The 26,461-nt window shown below is 46.9% G+C and overlaps 1 protein-coding gene across 1 annotated transcript in view; it reads left to right on the top strand.

The window, feature by feature from the left end:
• The first annotated feature begins 18,978 nt into the window (after positions 1-18,978).
• The window catches only part of ZSWIM5 (zinc finger SWIM-type containing 5), a 67,827-nt gene continuing 60,344 nt past the window's right edge, over positions 18,979-26,461 (top strand). Inside the window, exon 1 of the mRNA XM_035333044.1 lies at positions 18,979-19,066. Within this exon, the coding sequence (XP_035188935.1) occupies positions 18,994-19,066 (73 nt within the window). The 5' untranslated portion in view covers positions 18,979-18,993. The remainder of the gene's footprint in view (positions 19,067-26,461) is intronic.

Raw genomic sequence — 26,461 nt, 5'->3', positions numbered from 1 at the left:
GGAGTGTTTTGCATAACCTAACCCGCTCCTGGTTGCTCCTGCGAGTGATGGCAGTGCCGTGTGCCCATTAAAATGACATTAGGCCGGGATTTGTTTTGCAAATGCGGAATGTAAATTCATCCTGCGCCGGGTATGGCGTGAACGGGTGAGGAGAGGGTGGGTTTTGTTGGAGGGAGCGGGGTAGTTGGGCTGTGTTTATTTAAAGCCCTCCTTCCATTCGGGGAAAAAACTGCTAAAAGAAGAAGAAAAAAATCACATTCGGTACAGTTTGCATTCAAAAGAGCATTATCAAAACATTTTCCAGTTGAGACATGAAAATAGAAAACAGCAGAAGAATTTTCCTTCCACCTCTGAGGAGACGCAGCGAAGAATCATGTAACACAAAAGGTTTTTCTCTGAGGATATGATTATACCCTTTTTTTTGATGAATTAATATTTTCTAAGGGCTGCGTTAAGACGATTAATTATTCCAAGTCTGCTTAAAATACTTGAAAACTGAAAAACCGTATTTTTTTTTAGGAGAGAAGTGGCTCCACGGGAACTTCCAAATTATAAGGGGGGCAAAAATACCTTACGGTGGGCGATGTTTTGTTAAAACCACCGACCAAAGGGTCACTGCCCTTAAGTAGCTGTCGTGGGAGCGGGTGATGGAGGTCACCTAAAACCGGGGCTGGTTTCGCACAAAGGATTTATTTATTTATTTATTTATTTAGTAGCGGGGGGGGTTATTTCTGTTTTGGGGGTGTTTTTTGGGAGAGGCGCTGGCCAATGGTGTGCGTGACGTGGGTGAGCGCCGAGGTCAGGAATTTAGGGGGGGGGGATGTGGGGCTGCCCTGTCCCCAAGCGGCGGCGCTGGCATCCGTCATTCACACCGCCATTTCAGAGCACCCTGTCCCCCCCGTGGTCCTTTGGGAGAGCCAGAGGACAGGGATGGTCCCAGCCCTGGCGTTTGGCATCCCCAGGCATGTCTGAAATGAGAGCTGGCACCCATTGTCCTCCGAGACGCAGGCTTGTGGATGAAGCAGCGCGTCCTGGAGGTGCTCGCTGCTGGCCTTGCGGCAGCAAGGGGGCACGGGGTGTTTGCCCACGGGGTTTCCTTCCTCGCAGTGGGCTTGGGGTGTCAGCAGCAGCACTGCTTGTCTTGGGACAGAAGCGGGCAGGCGATGCGCGCGGGGACGTGCGGTTTCCTTTCAGAGTGGGCAAAACTGGGGGGCTGATCACAGCCAGCCCCTGCAGCGTGGAGCCGGAGGGAGGTTTTTATATAGCAAACCGCTCCGCAGGGCCGCCTGTTTACCTCGGGCGCAGCAGAAAGGTCTTCTGCCAACTTTCCACATCCATCCCGAGGATGCTGCTGGAAGGTGAGGTGGAAGAGCTCCAGCCGCTGGAGACGCAAACACTTTGCGGCTGTGCGTGTGTTTGCAATTAAGATAGGAACTCGGTTGTTGGCTTATATGGGAACCATTATGACTTGGAAAAAAAACCCCTGGCTTACTCAATGCTCACCAGCGCTAAATCAAAACTACTGTTCCCCTCAAACGATCTCTGTCGTGGACGGCCGTGAGCATCACAACCTGAGGCTGGCGCGGCCGAGAGGTGCTGCTAATAAAGATCAGATGTTTGCGCAGTTGCGTTTCTGACTCAGACCTGCGAAAAAATGAGTATTGTGTGGATGTGAAATTCCTTCGCTCTGTGGTTGGAAAGTCTCTTTGAAAAATTTAAAGTAAGATCCAAATGGAATGGCCTTCCTGGGCTCAGAGGTGGCGGGGTGAGGGCTCTCATCCTGTGTCCGCCCCCAGCTCCCCGCTTACAGAGCTGGCAGGTCTGAGGAAAACATGTATGCCACATTATCAACCAATAATTCCTTCATGCTTAGTAAAACTTAAACGAGGCTTAAACCCTGATCTCACTGGAGTCATTAAATTGATTTTTTTTTCTCAAAGAAAGATCTTGGATGTTGAACACAGGCATCTTTGTCTTCTTTAAAACTGCTTTATTATTATGTGTACAGATCCCGTCTTTGTGTGTGTGTGGTGTGTGGGTTTTTTTTTTTTCTTTTAATTTTTAGACAAATGACAAAAGCATGCAGGAAAGGAATGCAGAAATGCCAGGCTTAATATAAAGCATGCGACTGCGCTGCATGCCGGGAATCCTAAAGGATACAAAACCTTTAACGGTGGCGGTTAATTTTTAACAAGTTCCCTCGCATAAATATTTATGAACAAAAGTTTTACACCATTATCTCTTGGGTTCTTGGAGACAGAAAAGACCTTTGGTGGATTTTGACAGCAGGCTGTTATCCAGCATAACAAATTCACGTTTCTAGCTTGCGCTTCCTAATATAGTATAATGCAGTTTGCCCTTGAGTTGTCATGGCTGCGTATGGGTGGGCAAGTGTCTGGGGGGGCTTTAGGGGGAGTTTTCCTTGTTCATGGCTTATAGGATTTCTGTCGAGGAGGACACTTGTTCCTGCAGTGGAGGCATCGAGCTTGGTGTTGGTCTGCGCTGAGCGCGAGCTCCCGGATGAGCCCTTGTGCCCTGGTGTGCCAGCCGGAGCAGAATTCACATGTGCTGTTAGAGAAACAATGAGGCAGGGCTTTGAAATGCACTGCCTTTGTAAACACTGGTCTTCAAACCCGCCAATAATCCTGAATCCTGTCTTGCTGGGTGCTGCTCCGGCAGCCCGCTGGGCGCGCTGAGGCGCGATGCCTGGAGTGTGGGGAGTGCTGGGTTGGGAGCTCGCTGTTTTACCCTCGTTTTCAACATCTATCGGTCGTCATTTGCACAGACGCCTGCAGAAATGCAGTGTCAGAGGTAAAAACACTCATGGTGTTTTTAGTACTTTTAGTTTTTTTTTTTTCCCCCAAACAAAAAGAGAAGGCAAGCGTTTGGTTTCCTTCACCTGTGATGTCTTACAGGGCTGAGGTTAAACCTGCATGCAGTTGTTTTTAAAACTGCACGCGGTTTGCCTCTTTATAGAGCTGTTTATTTTGGGGAAAACACTTTTGTGGGGCTCTCTAGGCCCAGTTACGGCTCTTTTTGTTTTATGTAAAGAGCTGGGTCTGGTTGTGAGATCGCATCTGGCAGGAGTGGGTTTGGAAGCACGCCGTGCTTCGTGAAACATGGCTGGGGTTCCACGCTGAAACCCAACGTCCCAAGACAGAACGCGCTCAGGGAGCTCCATTTGTGTCTATGCCCTCGGTTCTTGGGTGGGGTGGCTGTCATACAGCATGTCTCCAATTTGCTCATTAATTTTAATTTATTGTTTCTTACAGGTGGATTATCCTCCCATGTATATTAAAATACTCTAGACCACATAAAAGGGGTTGGCAGAGGTTCATTAGTCCTATCGTGATGAATGCTTTAAATATATATTATGCCCTTTCCATTTCTAATTATTTTTTCTTAAAATAGATAATTAAAACAAAGGATTGTTAGACATTAATTCTTCTGATCTGTTTATTGCTGCTCCCTCATAGGTGAGATATTTCTTGAGTGTGGTCTGGACTGTGTTACTGAAACTGGGGTCGGAGCTGATGAAAAACACCAGAGGTTCTTGCTGGCCATGCAGGGAGAGCTAGGAAAACTTTGACAGCTGGAATTTTAACTTGGGGTGTGGGTTTTTTTTTTGTTTTCTTGAGCAGATTTATTTATTGGCTTTTGAGTCTTTTTTTTTAAATATAGGACCCTCTGAAGCAGGGACGTCTATCTCAAGGCGAAATGATGCTATCTTAAAGAGGCTAAGGAAAAAGTGGAAAAAGTAAAACAGGAGAAATGAAACGTTTAATTTTGGCTTTAAGAATAAATAGGTTTGTTGAGCTTTTCAGAGGAAACGTGTTTGAAGTCCTGGTTTCTGGCTTGAGCAGGCAGCAGCAGGAGCTTACTTACGCTCTTAGAAATGCATGCTTAGCCCAGGTGAGGAACTGGCCTTCTCTGCTTCCAGCATGTGAGTCTTTACAGCGGATTTTAATTTTGGTCACATATAGAAGGAATCTCTTAGGAAATATTTAACTGTGCTAAAATTGCAGTAACATGAAACACATGTGCCTGCGTGCTTTGTTTCTGAAGCTTTGTGTGAGGGAATGTGCTTCGCTGTTATTTGATGCTTGCTTTGATGTCGGATGCTTTATGGTTATTCCCTCAAACCTAAGATAGAACTTTTGGAAAACTTCAACGAGCTCGTCTAGCATTTCCCTCATCTGATATCACTGAAAAGTCACATCCAGCTGTGAATTGTCTCTTGTGGTGTGGCAGCTTTTAATTTTCTTTGGAAATATGTTTTAAAAAAATCTTGTTAGCATTAGGGTGGAAGAGTTAATTCATGGGTTTACGTGTTTAATTTCAGGGATTTTGCATTTAGGGCGTGCAGAGCTTGGTGTTTAGCTGTGATACAGTTTTTTCCCTGCCTGTTCACTGAACTCAAGGCTGGAATTGCTCACGTTGGAAAGATGCCGAGGTGGGATTTCGGGAGGAGCAGCAGCGTTTCCCCTCTCTGCTTGACTCGCCCTCCCACAAGGCAGTCAAGCACAGGGGTGTTCAGCAAGAGGCCAGCCAGGACATCACTTCACCCAGCTCTGAAGCACTGCTTGCGAAGAGCTGGAGGTGTGGGATGCCTGTTGCGAGGCTGTTAAGTAAATTCCTGGTGTGTCCTACCCCCCCTCATGCTGTTCTGAAGAGGTTATGCCATGGGGTTGTCAAACCCCGGGTCTTGTAGGGGTGAGAGGAGGGACGGGAGGTGGCTTCTCAGCACCCATACAGACCAGTCGTTTACCAATGAAAACAAAAGCTGAAAGACACTGAGCCTTGACTACATTAATACTTGCAGCTAATACTACATTAACAAGCATGAAGCACGTTAATGCGTGACTCCTGACTTCTGCCTTTGCAGCAGGAGCTGCGAATGGGCCTGGTAGTGTCTTGCGGAGAAGCGCAGATCCTGCAGGAACAGCTTGTAGTGCTTCACTTGGAGATGCAAAGGGGGAAAGCATCTTCATGTTTTTACAATGAAATGTCCCAGGAGCAAAAATTCAATTTTTCAAAGACTCTTTTTTAATCATGATGTTTAAATATTAATAGATTCCATTTGGTTGGTGCTGTGTCTGTGCTTTATTAAATGCTGAGGATTCACCTGTGCATGACACCACCACATTTCTCTCCAAAAGGATTTTCCGGTGCTGCGTTTTAAGAGCATTTGCTTTTTGTCTCAAGCTTATGGTTTAGGATTTTGTGCAGGATTGGGGTTAGCCCTTGTAAAACAGTGCAGTTAAAGTAATACACAAATTAATGAAATCCCATGCTTTTACTTGTCGCGTTCTACGATTTTCATTTTTAAAAACGGATTTTATTTAATTTTGTTGGCTTTTCCCACATCATTCAAAACAAAGCCACAAATGTGCCTAGGAGGCAGACCTGCTGGGATGACAGCTCGGAGAGGTTGTGTATATGGTTGGTTGTGTGTCGGTCTGGCTTCTGAAGCCTGGGGGAAGGCGAGCCTGCAAATGGGCAGCACTGCACCCTGGCCCCTGCTCAGCCAGAAAGCAGCCCCCACCCCAGAGGACACCACATCCCTGGTGCATCCCTCCTGGGGTCTCTCCCAATGGGATGTTGCTCGTTTGCCTCTGGGGATGGTACCCTGCATCCCCTCACTGTGGGGTAATGTAGGTCCCCCTGCCACAGGGACCTCAGTGAGTGCAGGAGGGACTCTGCCTCTGTTCCAGGAGCCCTGGCCACCCTTGTGCAGGGCGTGGGTGACTGCTGGGGACACCAGAAACAGCCTTTATGGGGCACCAGTGCTGGGTGTCTTCTGGAGCAGTGATGGCAGGCGACAACATGCACTGCGCCCTGGCTGCTTGGATCCCTTGATGAAGACAAGTGCCCTGTCAGAGGAGTGGCAGAGCAACAAATGGATCCCTGAGATAAATAAAATTTGCATTAATGAATTACAATGGTTTTGGATGCCAAATTAAAAGGAGCGTATCCGGAGAATGAAAAACAACTGTATTTTCTGTCTTTTGCTCGCTCATTCTCATCTTTTTAAATTTTCTTTATGATGATAAATAATTTTTTAATTCTTTTTTAAGACAGTTGTGTTTATTTTGGTAATGGTTCATTGGGTGTTCTTTGTACAGAAGCTTTCTCTTGAAAATACTGAAACCATATTAAAAGTACTTTTGGCTGTCATCTTTTATTTTGCTTTTCCTTCATTCTTTTCCCAAAGCTGGGCTGTTGCTGTATCAAATGCTCTGAAACTCCCTGGTAGTGTTTTCCCCATGGTGCTCCTTATAAACTGGGAACATGAAAGAAATGGCAGGATTTGGTTATCTGTAGCTTTTTGTGTGTGTGTGTGCATGTCCCACTGAAGCCCGAGCAGCTGTCTCGATCGGCACAGCCTGCGTTGCTTTATATGTCTTTGGAGGGAGCGTCCTGTGCTGTTTGCAGGAAGCTGCCCTGGGCTCCCCCAGGCCCCACCAGCGACCTACAAAGGCCATGGGATTTTATTATAATCTAATGATGCTGAAATATTTCGGCGGCGCTGGGACTGCACGCTGCCAGCGCACTTTGAGAAATACACAGTGAGTGTCGAGCATCTGTCTGCGAAGGGGGAGGAAATCCCCCCCCTTTATTATTTTCTTCCAATTGTCCTTGCTTGGTGTGGCTTTGGCTATTATGGGTTTGTAAAATAGAACTATATATGACCTTTTATCTTACAAGAAATAGGTTAAGCCATTTTTAAAGAAAGTGGCGGAGTCAGCAGTGCTGCTGGAGGAGCTGCTTTCGCATGGTTGATGGGCTGTGAAGCCGTTCAATGGACTTTGGTTTCAGAGACAATATCTGTTTAAATTAATCTTTGTCAGATACATGCCACTGCAGACAATTCAAATTCCATTTGCTTTCTGATCTCATAACAAAAAAGCACCTTACACTGGTTCTTTTATCGTAAAATTAACTTTTGTCTGTGTGTCCTGGAAACAGGGGTGGCATAAAATCTAGTTAAAAGGCTCTGTTATAGGAGGATTCTGTTTCTTTGTACAAGGCAGACTTTTTTTTTCTTCTTTTCCCTGTGTGCATTTAAAAAGAAGAAGAGTGTTTGAGATGGATTAGAGAGAATGCCAGCAGATGGACCGATTCTGTTGTTGCTGCTGGCAACCATCTAAGCAGCCATTTTGAACAATGCTGATACCGGGGTACTGATAACACAAAGATGAGGATGGGATAAATATCCAGCGAGTCCCTCTCTCCCCGCCTGCTCCTCCTCCCTCCCTTTCAGACGGAGGCTGCAGCCCTGTTATTAGGGAGCCTGATTGTTTCCAGAGGAATACTTCATCCTCGCAGCTCGGCTGGTGGATGCCTGGTGTTCCCTAGCGCCTTGGTTTTCCTCCTGCTCGGAGGCAGGTCTGCCTCTCCCAGGAGGGCGCATTCTGTGGATCCTGATGGATCCCCAGTGGTTGTGACACCGGGGTACTTGTGTTGCCCATTCCTGTACACTAGTAAAACACAGGGTGCTTGGTCCTTCCCGTTGAAGTGAATGCAGTTTCCTTCCCTCCTTGTGCATATTTTCAGTGCTTAACTATGAGGTGTGACGGCATTTGATGGCTGCTCTTGGAGGACCTTGTGGCCTGTAGTGATACCTGTTTGCATTGCTGGATTTTTAGCATTGGAATCAGTGGCCTTATTTCTTTCGGTTCTGTTCCCCATCTCTGGGTAAATAACCCTCTCATGGATCAAGAAACCCCCAGCGGCCTCCATCTTTTCCTAGCAAATCGAAAACAGGCTGGTTTCTGTTTTGCAAGAGTCAGGGCGGGATGGGAAGGCCCATAGGAAGGCTTTGTCCCCAGGCCCTCTGGAGAGGGCCATGTTGCCTGCAGCAACCCCTTTGGAGTGTTTTTGCCATCCAGGAACATGGAGCAGCCCAGGCTGGGGCTGAGCCAGGCAGCAGAGCAGGCAGGGTGATAGGATACAGCATATACACTGCTGCCCCTGGTTCCTAGGGATTTACTCTGTGTCAGGGATTTGCAACCCATTTCCAGACCTCAGGTCTTCATCATGTTCCTGGAGCTGAGCAACCATCGGCTGATGTTTCCTTGCTGCCTTCCTCGTGCAGCTCTGTAGAGCACAGGCTGAAGCCTGTTTGCAATGCAGCATCCCTCAGACCTTTATGTGTGTCATTGCTATTCCTTTCTTCCACAGTAGCTCTTCTTGCAGCTTCCTTTTTTTTTTTTTTTTTTTTTTTTCTTTTTTTTTTTTTTTTCTTTTCCCAGTGAGCATTGTTAAGAATTTCTTTGGGGTTAAAAACTACACATATCTCAAAGAAATCTGTATGTACATACACACATATATCTAATTATACACAGTAGATGAAACTTTACTGTAAAGTAACAGATGTAAGAATTAAAAAAAGAGTTGGGCAAGCATTTTATGGTTTCCTTTTTTAATTTGTCCCATGGGTCTGTTGCATTTTGAGAAATATCTTATATTTCATTTTGTTTTTCCCGTTGAAAAGTATATTCTGCCTCTCGAGTCTCTCCTCTTTAAGCTTTTCTTATTTGATCCATAAATTGTGGACTAGCTGTATTTGACATACTTGCTGAAATAAGAGGTATCTGGCCTGAAAGTTGAAAAATCAGGCTGTAAACTCTACTTCTGAAATACTATTATATATATATATATATATACACATATATATATATATGTATATATATGCATTGGGGGGGGGAGGGAGGGGGAAGTTGCTGAGTTCGACTGTGCTCTCTGAAGACATGAACAGCGAAATAGATGGTTTCTCCAGAGGTCTCAGCAGGTTGGCTGGGTCTGAGGTCAGCCGTCATCGTTAGCAGATGCTTTTAGTAGTTTGAAGACACCGTGGGGTTGCCAAGTGCTGATTGCGAGGAGCTGATTTGGTTGAAGCTGCGGTGCAGCGCTGTGCCCCCTCCCTGTAACTCTGCACTCAAAGGTCTCCAGCGCCTGGCATGGTCCCCAGCCATCATTCACGTGGTGGCTCCTCCTGTGTCCCTCAACCTGCTGCGTTGGGAGATAACTCCCAGAGACTGGAGGATGGCAGAGGGGAGTGTCTTACGGAGACACCTGCTGTGAAAGGTGGTGAGTGGGATGGCAATTTGTGTTCTTCGGCCCCTTTGGCTTCATGATGATGCTGGACCGTAAAGGCTCCTACCTTTTTTTTTTTTTTTTTTGAAGATCAGGGAGAAAAGCAGACTGATGTGTGACCAAACATGATGGGGAGCTTGGTGGTTTCAGGTGTGCTGCTCCTCTTCATTTGCTTCCCACTGTGGAAAATATTACCCACCCATGACAGGTGTGAAGCAGATGCTTGTGAAGATGCCCAAGAAGAAGCAGTGGGGTTTGGCATGCTGTTTAAGCACCTCTGGTGTTTTGTGCACCTCTGAAATGGTGTGCAGTGTAGCTTAGTCCCTTGGCTCTGTTCAGAACCCACTAGATGGCATGGAAATGTGCATTAGCTCTCCCTATCTTTTGAGTTTCATTTGGTGTGCTTCAGCTGCATGGACTCTGTTCCACTGTATAAAAGTCACGTTCTTCAACTAAACCCCCTTCAGGTGTCCTTGCTGGCAGCCAATGTTTGAGACCTAGGAGCAAATTCAGATGCTGGTTTATGAGGCTGCTAATTTCAGAGCACTGTTTCCAGTTTTTTTTCACTGTTAAAAACCTCAAAGCCCTCTGCAGCATGAGGACAGTGGGTTCTTAAACCATCACATCAAACAGATGGCAAACAGCAGCACTTGTCCTTGCTTTCTGCCTCTTTAGAGCGATTGGCAAGGCCAGGCTGTTCCCATGCAGGTGAGGTGTATTGGGAACAGGTATTTGCTTCCCAAATTATTGTTACTGGTTATATGGGAGAATTACTGGTTATATGGGAAAAACATGGAAAGTTGGATTCTGGTCACCTCTTGACCATTGTTGCTGGGATGATGTGGAAGGAGTGGGAATAACGTACAAGTAAGGAGAGCTGGATTTGGAGGGCTCTTCCTGAAAGGACCAATGCTTTTGCACTTGAATAATGCACTTTAAAATAAAGCTTAGGAAAGAAGGACCTGGGCAAATTGAGAGGTCAAACATAACGTGTTCCCTCTGCAGGCATCACTGTCTTCCATCACTGCTGGTACAGCTTGGCACCCGTGAGCATTTGCAGAAGGGTTTAGCAGGCATGGCTGCTTCTCACATGGAAATGCTGCCTTTTGGAGAACATCCTGAAAATGAGACCGATGCTTTTGCTGAGTGATCGTTTGCTGTATGTGCTCACCGTATCTGGAAGAGACACAAAGCAGTAGTGAGGTTTTCTCTCTTGGCGCTGCCCATCTGCCTGGTTTTTGGCTCGTTTCTGGTGGCTCCTGGCTTAGCACAGAGCCTGTGGTTCAAGTCCTGTGGGAAGTGCCGATGTCTGAGGTTGTTTTTTTTCTCCCCACCCGTCCCCACACCCACACACTGGTCAGCCACTCTGAGGCTTCCTGGACTGTGAGGTTTGATGAACCATTAACCTAAAAATGCCCTGAGTAGGTAGAAATGTTTCCAAGGTCTAAAAACCCTGCAGGGCTTCTGAAGTGGGAACGGGGACTGTGGTTTGCCTGGGTGGCTTTCCTTGCTGCCGGCCCTGCTGAGAGCTGGCTGAGCTTTGTGGGTGCAAGGGCATGTTTGGGCTCTTGCAGGGACGGGAATGCAGCCCTCCTGGCCAGAGGCTGCCTTCCAAGCAGATGTCCTCTTGGCATGAGCCTCGGCAGGTTTAAGACAGGATGTCCCTGTACTCCAGAGAGCTGAAAGCATTAGAATAAGTAACAGGCTGGGAATGTCTGAATCCAGCTACAAATTCCTGGGGAAGAGGATTTGGCAGCTGCAGGCTGTGTCAGTGGGCAGGCTCAGCGTTACCGGTGGAGGACAGCGCCTTCGGATGGGACGCTCGCTGTGGGCCACCTTCTTTGAGGCAGCATGGCTTGCCCGTTACTTCTGGGAAAGGGTTGTCGCATTAGGGGGAAAGCAACCCGATTTGAAGGTTGGTGACGCTTCGTTGAGTCACCAGAAGCAGCTGTGCAGGGCTGCAGTTGTTAGGCCACGGCTGCGATGCGTCGGTGGAGCAGAGCGGGGCTCTGGTGGCCTTGGGCTTTGGGGGAAACCAGTACTTCTCCACCCGGCATCGGTGCTGTCCTGGAACTGCAAGTGAGGTCTGGGAGAGGGGTTGGAGAGCCATGTAATAATAATAATAATAATAATAGTAATAATAATAATAATAATAAAAAGTGTTGCAACATAAGTTTTTTTTTTTCCTTTTCCCTTCCTCATCATGATTTTCTCAGCAGTTTGCTAAATATTTTAACGCTTCTCTAATTGCAGTCAGAGTTAAATTCCCCGTGCTAATATTTGAATGGGGTTAATGTTCTGGAGGAGGCATCGTCTCTTTGGTGCCTTCTCTGTCTGTCTCTGCGATGACCAAGGCCATCGGTCAAGTAACAGCCCCACAAGGGCCAGCGTCCCTTTTGTGTAGGGCCTTGGGATGGTTGCTGGCAAGATGAAGGGCTTGGTCCTCCTGGAACTCCTCCTGTGACATTTTACCGTAGGACTCGTTTGCGATGGGCTGTGATGGAGGAGTTTGCAGCCTGTGGTGAAAGGTGTGTGCTGAGGATGTCCTGTGGACCATGCTGGATGAATGTGTTCTTGCTTTTGGGGCCTGCAGCTGTTATCAGGACATTGGGTGAAAGGTTTTCCTCGGCACTCAGGAGAATGTATTTATCATTTAAAAGGGTAACTTGGGGTGAGAGAAAAAGAAAGAAAAGCAGGCTAATCTTGCAATTTAAATATATTTAAAGATTCCCTCTGTTCGAGTTTTGCTTCCTACCCTTGATCAGAAAGAAATGCTGTTAGCTACAGAGTGGAATAAATCGAGGGCACCCTTATCTGTGCAAGATAAATTACTATTGTTTAGGAAAGACACTCCAGGGATTGAAGAATTTAATTAAATACACAGGGATTATGAATATGCATGTAAATTAGACAATCTAGATATGACATGGCTACAACTGCAGGGAATTGTTCGAACTTAAAAGTGTAATCATTCTTTTTATCAGGACGTGGGGATGGGTAACAAATGAGAAGATTCCCTTTCCCATTTGCTGCCGACTCGGACGGTCTCAGGTCATTAAGCAGTGGGAATTGCCCGCTGCGGATCAGCCCTCGACGAGCCCGCAGAGACGGTGCCTCTCCTACCTGGGCCCTAATGAGCTGCTGTGGCAGCTGATGGAGAAATGGGGGCTGTGGCGGGGGGCTGCCACCACGGGACCCCAGATGAGGGGTTTGGGGGTGCAGCCTGCCGTCAGGCGGGGCCTTTGTGACAACCTGGTGTCTGTATTCAGTGAAGGCAAGTTCCTGACTGCAATGTTCCCGGGGTGCCAGCACGTCCCCCCCTCCCATGTTAAGGGCTTATGGTGATCAGGAGCCCGGTCCCATCCTGTTCAAGCCACGTGGGAGCAATTCCTATTTATCACTTTGAAAAGCAGATGAATTTTTCAACCTCTGGTTCATGGGTTTTGATTAAAAAAAAAAAAAAGACAACAACAAAGCACCAACATCTGAAAATATGAAATACCTAAAACCTCCATACTGCATGTTTTTCAAAAATTGTGAAAGACCTTGTATTTTGTTAAGGAAAATTGTAATAGTGGGAGTGTATTTGTATGGGTGTGAAAGTGCATGGAGACGGGTTTGAACATTTGTAATAAAGTATTTCTAATAAAAATTTAATGTCCTCAAGACAGTGTTATGGTAGCTCATTACTATTAAAGGTCATTTGAAGAGTATTGATCCTAAATGTTACAGCTGAATGTAAACTTTGAGTGTTACAGTTATTAATGTATATTTATGATCTATGGGATATGTGTAAAACGAAAATGGGAATATAAATGGTATGGTGAGCTCATTTGTTTCAGAATTGCCAAAGGCTGAGTTCATGCAATTCACCTCAGTTTTAAGCATGTCTTCTTTGTGTTACACACATTGAACTGTTTCTTCTCCTTTTAAATGGCAATTTTTTCTACTCCTACCCTAGAAGGGGAATGCATATTTGAATGCCTGGTCAGTGCCTGGGCGCTGTGTCGGTCGCTAAATGTATATGGGGGAGCAGTATTCTGCTTCGATGCTGACACAGAAGAACCAAGGCCTGAACTTTGTGGGTGAATGCATTGCTACCACGAGCTCCGAGGAGCATGCATCTACTCTGAGTATAATTAGAAGGCCGTGCCAGTGAAAAGCAATTATGTATTTTTATTAAATTAATTAAAAATGTTAAGGTTGGGTACTGAGAGAGCAAGCGTTACTGTATTTGTAGTTTTGCTCTACTGTAAGGCACCTATGTTTGCACATCTGAGGCAGACAGGCTGTGTTCACAGTGAATTTTAAGGCTCTCTTTGTATTTTTAAAAAAAAAAGAACAAAAACCTGTGGTGGCAGGAGGAAGATAAACGGTGCTTGTGATATTTCAAAGTCACATTAATCTTTTTTTTCCTCCCTTTCCTTTCCTTTCCTTTCTTTTTCTTTTTTTTTTTTTCCTTTTTCCTTTTAATGTATGACTTTCTCCAGGGAAATTGTCTCCTCATTGACTGCAGCGGATTAATGTGCACAGATCAGCTCCCGCATTATTTCCCTGTTTTGACAGAGCGCTGATTTTTATACGCGCGTCCCTTTCTGCCAAGATTACGACTGGTGCTCTCGGGGTTTTGGAAGAGCTCCATGCCGAGAAGTGGCAAGAAACGAGAAGCTGCATTTCCGATGCGTGGTGCTGGGAAGCAGCTCTCCGGGGGTGCCCAGGTTTGGGGTTTTGGTGGTGGTGGCGGCGATGGGAACCCACCAGAGGCTATGAGGGTGAGTGCCTGGGGCAGCTAAGACCCAGAGCCGGTGCTGGGACTGACTCGTGACATAGTGATCATCATAGTGATGTGACACAGTTGCTTGCTCTCCCGTCGAGCATCTGGTGCTGGTAGCAAGGTGTGGATATCTGGCAATATGGAGAGCAGGCTTATGACTTCTGGACAAACCCTTCAAAAGTTCCTGCTGTTCTCTGGGCTTGTTGATGTCAGCATGTTTTTTTTTTTTTTTTTTTTTTTTTTTTTAAATGCAGTTAAATATATGTTTTCTCTGGTAAGCTTTGGTAAAGTCCTCTTGAACAATAAAGTGGCAGCCGAGCCAGCTCTGGCCAAACAGCGTGAATGGGCCGTGTAATGACGGATTTGGCCTTTTTCTTTTTTCCCCTGTGGAGAATATCTCTGGGCATGAACTTGACGTTGCATTTCTGATGATTGTTGCATCCTGTTTTTAATGGTTTGTCTAGACAGTGCTGACACAACTATGAAAATAGTTTGGTGACCCAGTCTAGAATTAGTGTGCATAAAGAAATCAAACATAGCTTCTGATGTTTGCAATCAGTTTGAATGACTATATTGTAGCAAAACTTAAGAGGGAGGCAGATTTGGAGTTGCTCCAAGGAGCAAGTCGTGAGCAGAACACATCCAAACAAACCCATGCAGTAAATACGCAATGGGTAGAGAAAATGCCTGAAGGCAGGTTGGCTGACGCTCTGTTTGGGAACCGCACGTAAGGCTGGAGTTCCCCCTCGTTTGGCCCAGAGTTTTTCTGGGAAGTTTGTAACCCAGGCTCTAAACTTTGTGTGATGTTGTGCCCTGTGTTTGGAGAAGCCTCGCCAACGTGAAAATGCTGTGTTCCTTGCAAACACTGGCTGTGTCAACGACAGTGCCTCGGTAATTTGTAGGATTTGGAAATCGTGGCGTGTCCCGTCAGCAAGCCCAGAAATACCTGGCACATCCATGCTGGTGACTCTCAGCAGCGTCATCGTGCTGGGCTTTTACTCAGGTCCTGGATCTTAAACCAGTTCATACAGCACTCAGCTGCTGCCCTAGCGAGCGTGAGACCTGCCTACTCAGGTGGCTAATCCCGGGTATTTCAGGTTAACGTAAGTCCCCCGAGCTATAGGGATTGTGTGGATGCCTCTGTGGTCTGTGTCCCTCCCTTCATGCAGTTTGCTGTTGTGATGACTTGGGAGCCCTGGGAGCAGCTTGGGGCCAGGCACCTGCGTCTGTCGTAGTCGCAGCAAAGCTTTGGGGGCTGTCCTGGTTTCAGCAGTGTGTGCCCCCATTCTTGTAGTGTATGGGGGGAGAGGGGCAAAAAGCTTTGAGTTTGTGTGCAAGGAAGTAAATGAAGCGTGAAAGGGAGTTGTCTGAAAGACTGTGGTGAAATGGTTTTGTGCTTTATGTGTAGCTAGGTGGCAGGTGTTGGCACTTCCAGATGTGTGACAACAGGTCTGTGCCCTGGAGACCTTCCATTCCTACAGGGAAGGGGCTTCCAGACACTGTGCAGGGGAGGATAGAGGATGGGATGGGAAGGGTGCGAGAGAGGGTTTTGCTTGCCCTGGGGCAGGAGGGTGTCTCCTCGTGGGTGTGCTGTAAGATTTATTGGTGCCAATACCTTAAAATGCTCCTCTTCCTCCTCTTTCTCCTGGAGAACCCTCAGAGCAAGCAAGATGAAGGAAAACCTGCAGATGTGACCACTGAGAGGAGCTGGGAAGATCTCCCAGGCTTATATCAGCAGGAGAGAGCCAATCAGTAGAATCACAGAATCATTTATTTTGGAAAAGACCTTCAAGATCAAGTCCAACCATCAATCTGACCTACTGCCAGTGCCACCAAGCCAGGCAGGGGCTTTGCTGGGGAGGGCAGTTAGGGATTCGGGCAGCTTTCTGGAAGCACCTGACATCTCTGCTGTGGGTGGTGGGGACAGTGCTGGTCCTGCAGCATGCCAAGGGATGGGGAGGCTTGGTTGTCTGATGGTGGCAAGGTGACTTTCTGTGCCCTCCAGCCTTTGCAGAAACACCATTGTGATCACCAAAGGGAACCGGTCGTGGCATTTCCAGCCTGGCAGGGAGCCTGGCCTGCCAGCATGCTGCTGGTGGAGGAGGTGTTTCATGACTACCATTAGTTCTGTGCTTGAAGAGGGAGGAAACAAATCTTGACTGAATTGGAAACCTTGTGAAAAGGTCACGCTTCGGAAAAGCTGTGCATTTTAAGACTGCTCAGCTCTGCAAAGCTGCCTTTGAACTGAAAGTGTAGGAGTTTAACACCCTTGCTACAGCTCTGGGCGTATTAAGCCCGGGAGGCAGGAGCTGGATCCGGCGCGAGGTTAACTCTTGCAGGGTGCCTGGCCTTGGGAGTGGACCTGCGGGGCTGCCTGGTGCCCATGATGGATGGGGCTGGGGAGAAAAGTGCTTCCCTGGTAGGTCAGTATGTTGGCTTGCTTAGCCCTCTTGTGTCGGATGCTCCCCTGGGCAGGGCAGAGCCAGCTGCCCATGTTAGTCACTGCTTTTGTACGATAAATCTTTCCTGGCCTCTTCTTATTTCTTTCACTTGGGTTCTTCAGGAACCTGTTCCTTCACTGTCCCTCTAAATCTCCCGTGTCCCAATGTGCCAGCATTGTCTTTGCCTTGTCATCTCTGCCACAACAGGATTAAGGTCCGCTCACCCCAATGAACATTGATAGTGAAATTGCTGTTTATCATCCAGCCTGCTATTAACATAGGTAAAATCCCATCATTACAGGCTATTAGTTTGAGATTGTAGGTGCTAATGGCCTCATTCGGCAGCGTGCTAGGCACTTGCAAAATCCGCTGATGTGCAAGAATTGATTGCTATTGATCAGTCCCTGAGCACCCGCTGGATGTTTTGAAGAGGCTTTAATACTGATTACAGGGCAGCCAGTCCCATATTATCCTCTGGACCTTATTGAAGCTCATAGGTGAGGAGTCCAGACCCTGCCCACGTGCAAAGGCAGGACCTGAGGGCATGGGTGCCCTCCTGCTGTCTGCTGGAAGTTGTCCCCCTCTCGGAGGAGGTGTGTTTTTTGGAGGGTTATGTTGGGTCCTGCATCTTTGAAGCTGCTGCGTTTTGCACCTTTTCACTAGCACTGAATTCCTGAATACATCCAGCGGCTTCACGTGGCATCCACACTTACATTCCTGCAGGTTATAAACATTTTCTTGCACCTGTCTGGCTGGGAAACTAGTGAGAAGGTCATGAGGTACGAGAGACTGCGGAGAAAGCCTTTTCTTGACTTAAGCCACGTCATCCTTTGAGAAATGCCTGTGAGCAATCAGTTTGCTGTGTCTTAGGTTTTACCTCTTCTGGCTTAGGACTTGGTACCCCTGAACATGCTCCAGCTTCTGCAAACGTGAAGTAATAAGGCTGCCATGAAGCTGCTTTTAAGATTTTCATCTCTGTTTTGCTGGGATTCCCAGTGTGTGTACAACATCCTGGTCATGCAGAGAGCAGTGCAGTACTGCTCCTTGTAGGTGCTGTGCCCTCACTGTTCTTTCTCAGCTGAGATGTGTATGGAGGTCCTGCAGGAGTGGGACAGGACCCAGAGGGACAGGACGTGCTGCTCCCTATGTATCCTGATGGCTTGGGGTGTTAGCAGGAGCTCAGGGCACTGGGAAGAGCACACGTGAGAGTGTCTGAAGCGAGCACCTGCTTAAACCCAAGAGGAGAGAGAAGCAGGAGTATGGATGGAGTCCAAGCAAATATGACCTTTCCCAGTCTCTGCTCACATCTGAGCCACTGGGCACCACGTCCAGAGGGACCTCCGACTCCTGCATAGCGACCTGACGTCATTTTAATTAAATTGTATCTACCTGGCTGGGTTCCTGCTGGCTAAGGGATTATTTTGAAGAGTCAGCTGGGCTGCCTAAGCGCTCATCTCGCTGCTTTTCGTATCTAGCGTAGGTTTTCCTGCTACGCGTGTTCGCTCCCGCATCGGTGGCAGTAGCCCTGTCTCTTCCCTGCATCCCCCTGGGGGATCCCAAAGGTGTGAGAGGCAAGGAGCTATGAACACCACAAGAAACACCGAGGCTGTGGCTACGGTGGTCACAGCCCACTTATTTCTCCACGTGAGACCAGGACCACAGAGCGAGGGCCAGCCCGCGGTGGGCAAAAACACCCAGTAAGTTAATAAATCAATCAGATGCCTCTCCAGGCCGCGTGGCTTGAGCTGGGCAAGGCTTCTTCGTGCCAGCGAGTCACCTGTTGGTGGCCCGCTGGCAGCCGGCCGGCCGTGCGCGCGGCCTCCCATCTGCAGTCCTCCCGCGTTCAGACACCACGGGCTGGGGAAACTGCTGATGCAGCCCGCCGCGCGTCTGAAACGCGCCGTTGCCATCTGCCTCCCTGACGGAGCCGAGGCAGCTTCTTTTTTTAACCTGAGTTTGCTGAGTCTTGGCTAATTAGCTGCCTTTGGAATTTGTAGCGTAGGAAAAAAAAAAAAAAAAAGCCTGCTAAGTTTGGGATGGAGTGGGGGTGCTAGGACACTGTACAGTCACTTCTTTTTTTTTTAGTCTAATTTGAGCTAAAACACAGATATGCAGTAGTCCGCTTTGCTTGATTTCTAAATTTGAACTCTGATGCCTTTGCTGTTTCCAAACGCGGTGGAAGCAGAAGTTTTTCTCGGTTGCAGCCTTACCCCGTGCAACAGTTCAGCGTGTTTCTGTGGGGTTAAGGAGCTGCGAGCCGTGCCCTTCTGCTGGTCTGTGGGGTGGTGATGAGCTGGGGGAGCCCCAAAATGTTCTGGTCTGGGGAAGCTTGGCAGCAGGGTGGGAATGGGTAAGGGTGTGTGGGGATGATTGTGTCCATGGTGGGTCCCAGGTGTGGAGGCCGGGAGGCCTGTCCCTGTCTGGGTTCCCTGTGCTGAGGAAGGAGGTGGGCGCGTTGGGGTGCTGTGACAAGAGGGAGGGCGGGGAACAGCTAGGGCACTGGTGTTTGTTGTTTGAGCCTGAGTAGGACGAGATGAATCCCAGCTGAGGTGGCTCAAGGTGTTTAGTCTTGGAAGGCCTTCTCCACGTGAACAACCCAAGAGGGACCCATTTCAGCTCCATTTATTTATCTTTCCCTATAGTCTGCAGCTGGAGTCAGGGGCTTGGGGTGTGGTAAGGATGTTTCTAGGCTGGGTAAGAAGTCTCCTTCCTGTAGGAAGAGGGCACTATTCACTATTGTGTTGGCCCCAGGGTGAGTCAAACAATGTGCTCAAGTAGCTTTTATTCCTTTGGAAGGGCATTGGCACGTGAGGTCTGTCTGGCACTTTAAACAAATGCATTTATTTCAAAGTGGGCAGGCTTTTGATCTTTGGGGTTTGGACCTGTAACGGTCCTTGCTGCACTGTCTCATTTCTCTAGACCCACTGCTGCCAGTGGGCAGGAGGGCACTTCAGACAGGGGCGGTGACTTGAATTGGTTTTCTTTTAGTTCTGGGCCTCCTTCTGCTCTGAACTCGCTGCCAAAAATTCATCCACTGTTATCTTAACACAAATCTTCAGCTCATAAACTGGAGTGACAATTAGATGATGCCTGGGCAGCAAACTATTACAAGGCCAAGCAGAACTGATGTTTCACCCTTGCTAACTGAGTAACAGACTAGCTAGCTGAGATGCAGCCTTTCTCCAAACAGCTTTGGCATCCAGACGTTTCAGAGCAGCTGAAATAAATAAGCTCTTCTCCATTTTGTCTGCTAGGAGAGGTCCTCCCTGTGCTCAGGAAGGTAACCTGGAGCTTGCTTCTCTAGGAGAGCTGTCTGTGAGCTGCCTCTTGGTGTCTGGTGCAGGTCCCTGGTCCTTTTCTTGCTGCTACAGCACTCAGGTAGAGGACAGGGTGCTGTGCCCCACTTACAGCTCGGGAAGGGAAGGGGGAGAGGAACACTCAGTCTGCAGAGAACTGTCCTCTTATTTTCTGGATTGTATTTCTTAATGGTTCTCTCTGTCTTTTTCTTTCCTTCTGTATATCTTTGAATAGCCTGATCTGTTTGGGAATGCTCTATGAATGTTTGTCCTTCTGCCTCCCTGCCTTTTGGCATCAGTCTTTGGGTTCCCTGCTGTGCCTCTCTCTTGAAGTCATGACCTCGTGTTGCAAGAGGATCTGTTTTGATGCTGTCCCTGCTTGCCTGGCATAACAGGAGATTCAGGGAACAGGAGAACCTGGCCACTTGCTTTCCATAGCACTTGCCTGTTTGCTCATGTGAATCTCCTGCAAGCAGCATTGGGAAGGATGAATTGCTGGGCACAGTGGAACTCTGTCACCTGCTGCTCTAGGAAGGTGCTGTGCTGGAATTAACGGGGGTTATCAGGACTTAGAGTGCTGTAGGAACTGGTCTCCTCTCTGATTTAATACTCATTTGAAGTTCAGATGCGTATTAATAATTGCAGCAACCAGAGTGTGTATGTGTGTGGGGGTGGACTCTGCCCTCTGGCATTTGGATGTTTGTGCTGTTGGGATTAATTTATTCGCATAGACGGAGCATGGCCTGTGTGTCCGAGCTGCTTTCTTCCCCATCCGGTGAGTAGATGGGATGAGGGGGCAGCCCACTCCCTGCAATCCGTAATTAATGGGTTTCACTGTGGAATTAGGTTCTGTGCCATTGCATAAAGAAAGAGAGTATATACAATTGCTAAATGAAGTATTAGTCTCCTGCTATTTTTGAGATCTTGCCTATAATTGTGCATCCCTGCTGTGGCACGTTAACTTAAACAAAACCTACACCCAGCAGGAATATTACAAGGCAAGAAGTTGCAAATGCCTCCAACACCAGCCTTCTGCTGTACCTTTTAGCTTGGCCTCTCAGCCACGGAGTGGCTGGAGATATTGGAGGAATCCAAACACATTTTGCTGATGTTCATGTGTCAGGGAATTAGTATGTTTTCTTCTTCATGTGCATTTTTGTAGTTATGTTCTGTCTTCAAAATTCATATTTCTCTTTCCCCCCTCATTCCTTTTCCACCTTCAACATCCTTGTGTCTCTTCTCCTGGAGCACTGGGTTTCAGGCTGTGGTCCGAGGGCCTAGAGATGATTAGAGGATTACCTAAAAGCATTGATTAGAGGATTACCTAAAAGTATTGTCAAAAGTAGTCATGCTAAGAAAACTCTTCTAGTTGTCAGGAAGCTGATGTTCTTGTGCTCAGTTTCTACTGAGAAAATGTGTAGAGTTCTGCGAATAGAAGAGTGTTGGTGTTGGTCTGTCATCTCCTGAGCTTCTCGTGGTGCTGGATCAAGCTGATTAGTACAGGACATGTCTCTGTTTTGTTGCCTACTGCCTTTGGGATTTGCAGAATTGGAAGGACATCGGCAGTGTAACCAGAAGATGCACAGAGGACAAAGGTATTCAGCACGTGAAATGCAAGCTAGTCTCTTTTTTTCTGAAATTGTTGTGCTCTAGCTGGATTGTGGCTCCCTGGGCCAATATGTTCTTCAAGATGGATAAGTACACGAGATGTACTTCTCTTACTGGATGTAAGATCTCCAAGCTACTGGGGAACCTCAGCCTACTGGTAGCAGGACTATGCACCCAAAATCACCCAGTGACTAGGAGAAGGGATTTGTCAGTGATACATAGCCTCCCCAGGTCTCCAGCAGGGATGAAGGGCTGCATGTTGTGGGGAGCTGAGTTCTCTGGGGTGGATCACAGAGAGCCTCAGTGGGTCAGGCTGGGGCTTGCAGTAGCCACTTGCTGGTGGCAAAGCTTGTAGTAGGAATGAAGTGGGAGATATCAGCTCCTTGTTTCCAAGCATACCAATATCAGGTTGTTCCATTTCTCGTTAGGATGCCAGGAGCTTGGTTTTCTGCTTGTAATGGTTACTTCTGCTGTAAAAATCACGTTCTTGGTTGCTCGGGAATTGTGCTGCAGAAGTGTCTCCAAAATAATAAATGACTTTCAAACTCAGGAAAAACAAGTGTTATAGATTACACTTCTCCCCCACTTTTTCTTTGTCTAAAGCGAATTCATATTGGAGAACTTAAAAAATATAAAGTCTAATCTCCCTGAAACCTAAAACCATTGATCTTTCCTGTGGGGCTTCATGAATGTGTTTCATTTTTGCAGTGTAGCTGTCATCTTGAAGATCTGTGATTAAAGTAAGGCTTTTTCCCCTCAAAACCTATTTTCATCTGCTAGTGAAGCTGCAGTGAAGCATTGAATTGGTATAAAATTCACAGCAGCTTTTTTATTAGGAAGCAGAAATTACTAGGGCTTGTTTGCCACCAACTGCTTACCTTACCATCATTGCTCTTCTTAATGTTTAGGTTATGTGACCATAATGTTCTGAGGGGAAATAAACACTTTTTTGGGATGAAATATGCCAGTCTTGGACTCAGATAAATCATTTTTTTTTCTAAAGCCCATCCATACAAAATCAATTTCTGAGCTATTTCAGGCTATGAGAAAGCATGCTGTTCTGCAGAGATGTAGATCGTGTGTTGTAACACTCAGCTAATGCCTTCTTTTTCTTTCCCAGTGACTTGGTCCCCGTGAGGACAAGTCCTCAAGCCAATTTAGATGCTGGAATGAAAAACTAGTGGAGGGAGAGGCTTTTCCTGTGTGTGTGATGCTAAATTTCCTGCAGAATATGTTGCTGTTTACTGGCAAATGGGGAAGAATACCACTTGACGGCTCCACGCCTTTTTGCGCGTCAGGATGTCGTCAAACGTGCACAAGTCTGTTCTCAAGTCAGAAGCTGGCCTGTTTAATCCTTTTTCTGTTCAGGAAACTAAAGGAAATCACATATCTTAACTGAAAATGAAGGAAATGTTTTTACAGAGTAACCAAGGGAAAGGCTCTTCTTCCACTTGGCTGAATGTGACCTGAAGATGCCTTCTGGTGAGGTGCTGGTCTCAGGCCACCCCACCGTTCCTGGTGCAACTTAAACCACGTGGGAGCTTACTTTGGGGTAGGACAGCTAGGCTGATGTTCCAGCAGGGCTCTGCAGCATGCAGTACAAGAAGGTGCTCAGTGCAGCGTCCTCATAGCATCTGCAGGAGAAGAATCTTCTCCCAAATGAAATGCTGTCAATTTTATACCTTGGAGGCCTCTGCAGAAAGGAGGTGGTACCAGTCTGAGCATTTCATACATCTGGAAGACTTGGTCTTAAATTTGCAGGTTTGATGCTTAGCATCTGTTATGAAAACAACGTGTTGTGTAATGCTTCCTGGTTAATGACCAGTGTGGAAAGTAGAGAGTGCTAAACTCATCCTTTCTTCTCTCTTGGGGGCGGAGATGGGACATTCAAACCCAATAACAGGCATGCTTGTGTTTGGCAGCTGTGAGGACTTTCTTGCCTTCAGAGCTTGTACTTTTCACCTTGGGGTGGAATTGTGTGAAACTACAGATTTACTGAAGAAATATTTTGCGTCTCTGCTTGATCTTCAACTAGATAACTGAATTACATGTGTGCATGAGGATTTACATTGCAGGACTAGAGAAGCGCTAGGCAGGACAGGTAGGACACTGGTTAAATTGATCATAGTGATCTGGAAACATCACCTTGCCTTCTGGGTGTTTACATAAGTAGAAATTGGAGTAAATATTTATATTAGGATAGGCCCTACCATTATGCCAGATGATGTACAGACTTGGGAAGAGCTGATGTTGCCTTCCAGTGTCATCTCTTCAGTGTAAGTGAAGGCGAATGTTCATATTTACACACTAGGTCTTGGGGTAGATTTTAATTTTTTTTGAAGTTGTTGACTCAGATGGATGTGTTTTGTTTTATTTTTTTCTTTCAACTTTGAGATAGGAGTTATTTGCCCTCCAGAATAAAAGTCAGCTTTCAAAACCAGAGTGAATTTATGGAGTGTGATGCATTTTAATTAGAACGTTTAATTAGGAGAGAATTCATGAGAGTAGGTCTTGTTTTAAAACGATCAAAGATGCTAAATGAAAACAAAAGGGAAAGAAATTATGGAGAGGCATATAAGATCGTTTATTTTGGGTATCTTCTGTACCCATCAAAGGAGATTGCTTTCTGTTCTGTGCTTTTTGTTCCAAAAATAGCTAAGGTGCTGCCTGATTTCTGCAGGTCGATATCAGTCTGTCTTTGTAATTAACTATGAAAATAAATTGCACGGTTGGGAGAGGAGGGAAGTGAGTGTCAGCAGGCTGCTGAAGATAGCTCAGGTGTGTAAAATGACTACTCCAACTCATCTCTACTTGCCCTGGAATTAAAGCTGTGGATTTCTGGGTTGTGTTAACGCCTGTCATCTCTCTGCCTCTTGCTGATGGGCATTGTGCATGTATGGCAGGTTTCTCTTCGGAGACTTATGCCCATCTCCTCTCTGAGCTGCATTAGCATCTCCTTGCTTTCATTATGAAAGCAGCCGATATGGGCATCATATTTTTTCTGAAGAGCATTGAGGGGAGCAAGGAGGTGATTTTCTTGACAAGCTACTTCAGTCTTGCCATCTCCCACAGCAAATCACACTAGGTACTGATGGTGAAAGACTAAGCTGCAGATCCAGAAAGGGTCTGGTCTTCTGATTCCTACTCAGGTAAGTGCCTTGCCAGAGATTGCCACAGAAGCTTAAAACTCAGCATCCCTTTGTGGACTGTAAAATGAAACAAAAAAAAAAACACTTTTGATGTGGAGCAAGATCTGATGTCCTCAGGAAATGAAGTCACTGACTTCACTGCATCACCAGATTCTGCCATGGAAACAGTTGGTGAATTAATGCAAGTTTTGCACAGGTTTAACATCCATCCTCCTCTTCAGAGCGAGAGGTGGGAGGAACATTTTCTATTAAATTCAGAATTGTTGTCTTAAGTTATTAATTCCTTGCATCATAATGCATTTATCTCTGGCTGCAGTGAGGAGTGGAGAGCTTTGAAATCTAGCTAGCTCAAAGGATGCTTTCTGCACCAGGGAACAAAGGAAAAGCATCACTTTAGTAGGGCACACAGAGTATGTGGATTGAAAGGCTGCTTTACATACAGCGTGCAAACAGCATGGCAGAGCCTCACTGTTGGCAGTGTATGCAGATGCCTGTGTCCTTCAGGAGATGCAGTTTTTTCTGCATGGATCAGATCTGTGCTTGGAGTGTGCATCTCCTTCAGCTTTGTCCAGGTGAGGCCTGCACCAGCGCTGAACAGGCCATCCTGGCTGCTTGGGGCTGGCACAAGATGAAGAGGCACTAGGAAGGTGGCAGGAGAGGCTGTAGGCCCTCCACACCAACATGCTATTTGTTTTCCCCAGCTGTTAAAACAGGAAGGAGAGCATTTCATCTTAAAAATATGGACCTCAAGACCTGGTCTGACCAGAAGGAGAACTAGGTTTAGGATATTTGTGGCACTTAAGAGGTTTTTGTGTGTGTTGGATCTGCAGTGAAGGGGTACTTGTTTTGCTCCATGGTCTCATGGCTGAGAGTCTCCCCCCTTTGGGACCTTTTCAGATTGTATTGTGGGGCTGGCCAGGCTTTCTAAAGCTGTTTCCATCTCCAGTTCCTTTGGCTTGCTCTTGGCCAAGAAAACATCAAGCTGCTGAAATTATAAACCAGGATTGTACTATTTATGTTGGAGAAAAGGTGCAGTTTACATATACAGGCTCTTTGCAAATCAGCTTACGCTGGCTTTTAGCAGTTGAAGTGAGCAGCTGTAGCAAGTTAGAGATGTTGAAAGAGAGTCCAGCTTCAGAGTTTCAGGCTCTTCCGTCATGACAGACGGCTCTGGGCGAGCTGCAGATGTCTCCAACTGGGTTTCACTGGGGTTTGAAGGGAGAGCTCCCTGCTCTACTAGGGAGAGGCCACCATGGTGGTTTGGTGCAGTGTGCTGCCCGTTATGCTCCTCAGGAGATGGCTTTTGGGTGTCCAGGGGTTGCTTACAACTGTCCCGCCTGCAGACCTGGCAGTCTGCAAGGACTGGACAGGAAGGGTCCCGCTGCCTCCAGCCCAGTGTTGAGCAACACCATGGTGTGTGTGCTTGCTGTTTGCTGGAGAGCCCGTCCCCTTGGCATGGGTTTCCAAGCTCTGCTTTTCTTCTGTCCTCTGGATGTAATGAGGTGCAATGAGCTGTGGGGCTGTGCTGGCCAGCAGGTTGGTTTGCTTAAGGACTCTTTTCTGGTGTCTGCTCTTTTTTTTGAACAGGTTTTGATGCATGCCAACCAGCCCGCTGTTGCTCCATCTGCATGTGGGGTCTGGAGGGTGTTTGGAGCATCCCTGTCTAGGCACAAGGCATTGTCTGGGAAGTTGATGGATTCTCTCGACCATGGGGCAGCTGAAAAAGGACAACTATTGGGCAGATATGTCCTCTTTGAAGTGGCTCAAAGTTCTTCATACCTGTTGACACGCTCTTTATGTAGAAATAGTTTCCCTGATGGGCACTGTACCTCTGTTTGTAGGCAGCAGGCTGCCTGTAGTCTGTAAGTAAGCAATTTTAAGGCATCAAGGAAGGATGTCGCAAATATGATTAATCACAGTGAGTGTGCAACTTAAAACTTCTTTTTGTTATTTGATCTTTCTCCTGCAAACTCAGCAGCTGACTTGTGCAGAAGATAAAACACATGGGAGGAGAATGGTGAGGGGCTCTTTGGTCTTCAAAGGCAATTAAATATTGAATGTCTGACTTGCGACATCTTGAAGGGGCCCAGACCT

The sequence above is a fragment of the Oxyura jamaicensis genome, chromosome 8 (genome assembly GCF_011077185.1).
Source record: "Oxyura jamaicensis isolate SHBP4307 breed ruddy duck chromosome 8, BPBGC_Ojam_1.0, whole genome shotgun sequence".
Classification (NCBI taxonomy): Eukaryota; Metazoa; Chordata; class Aves; order Anseriformes; family Anatidae; genus Oxyura; species Oxyura jamaicensis.
The sequence above is the reverse complement of the archived record's forward strand: the minus strand, read 5'-3'. Positions and strand labels throughout refer to the sequence as shown.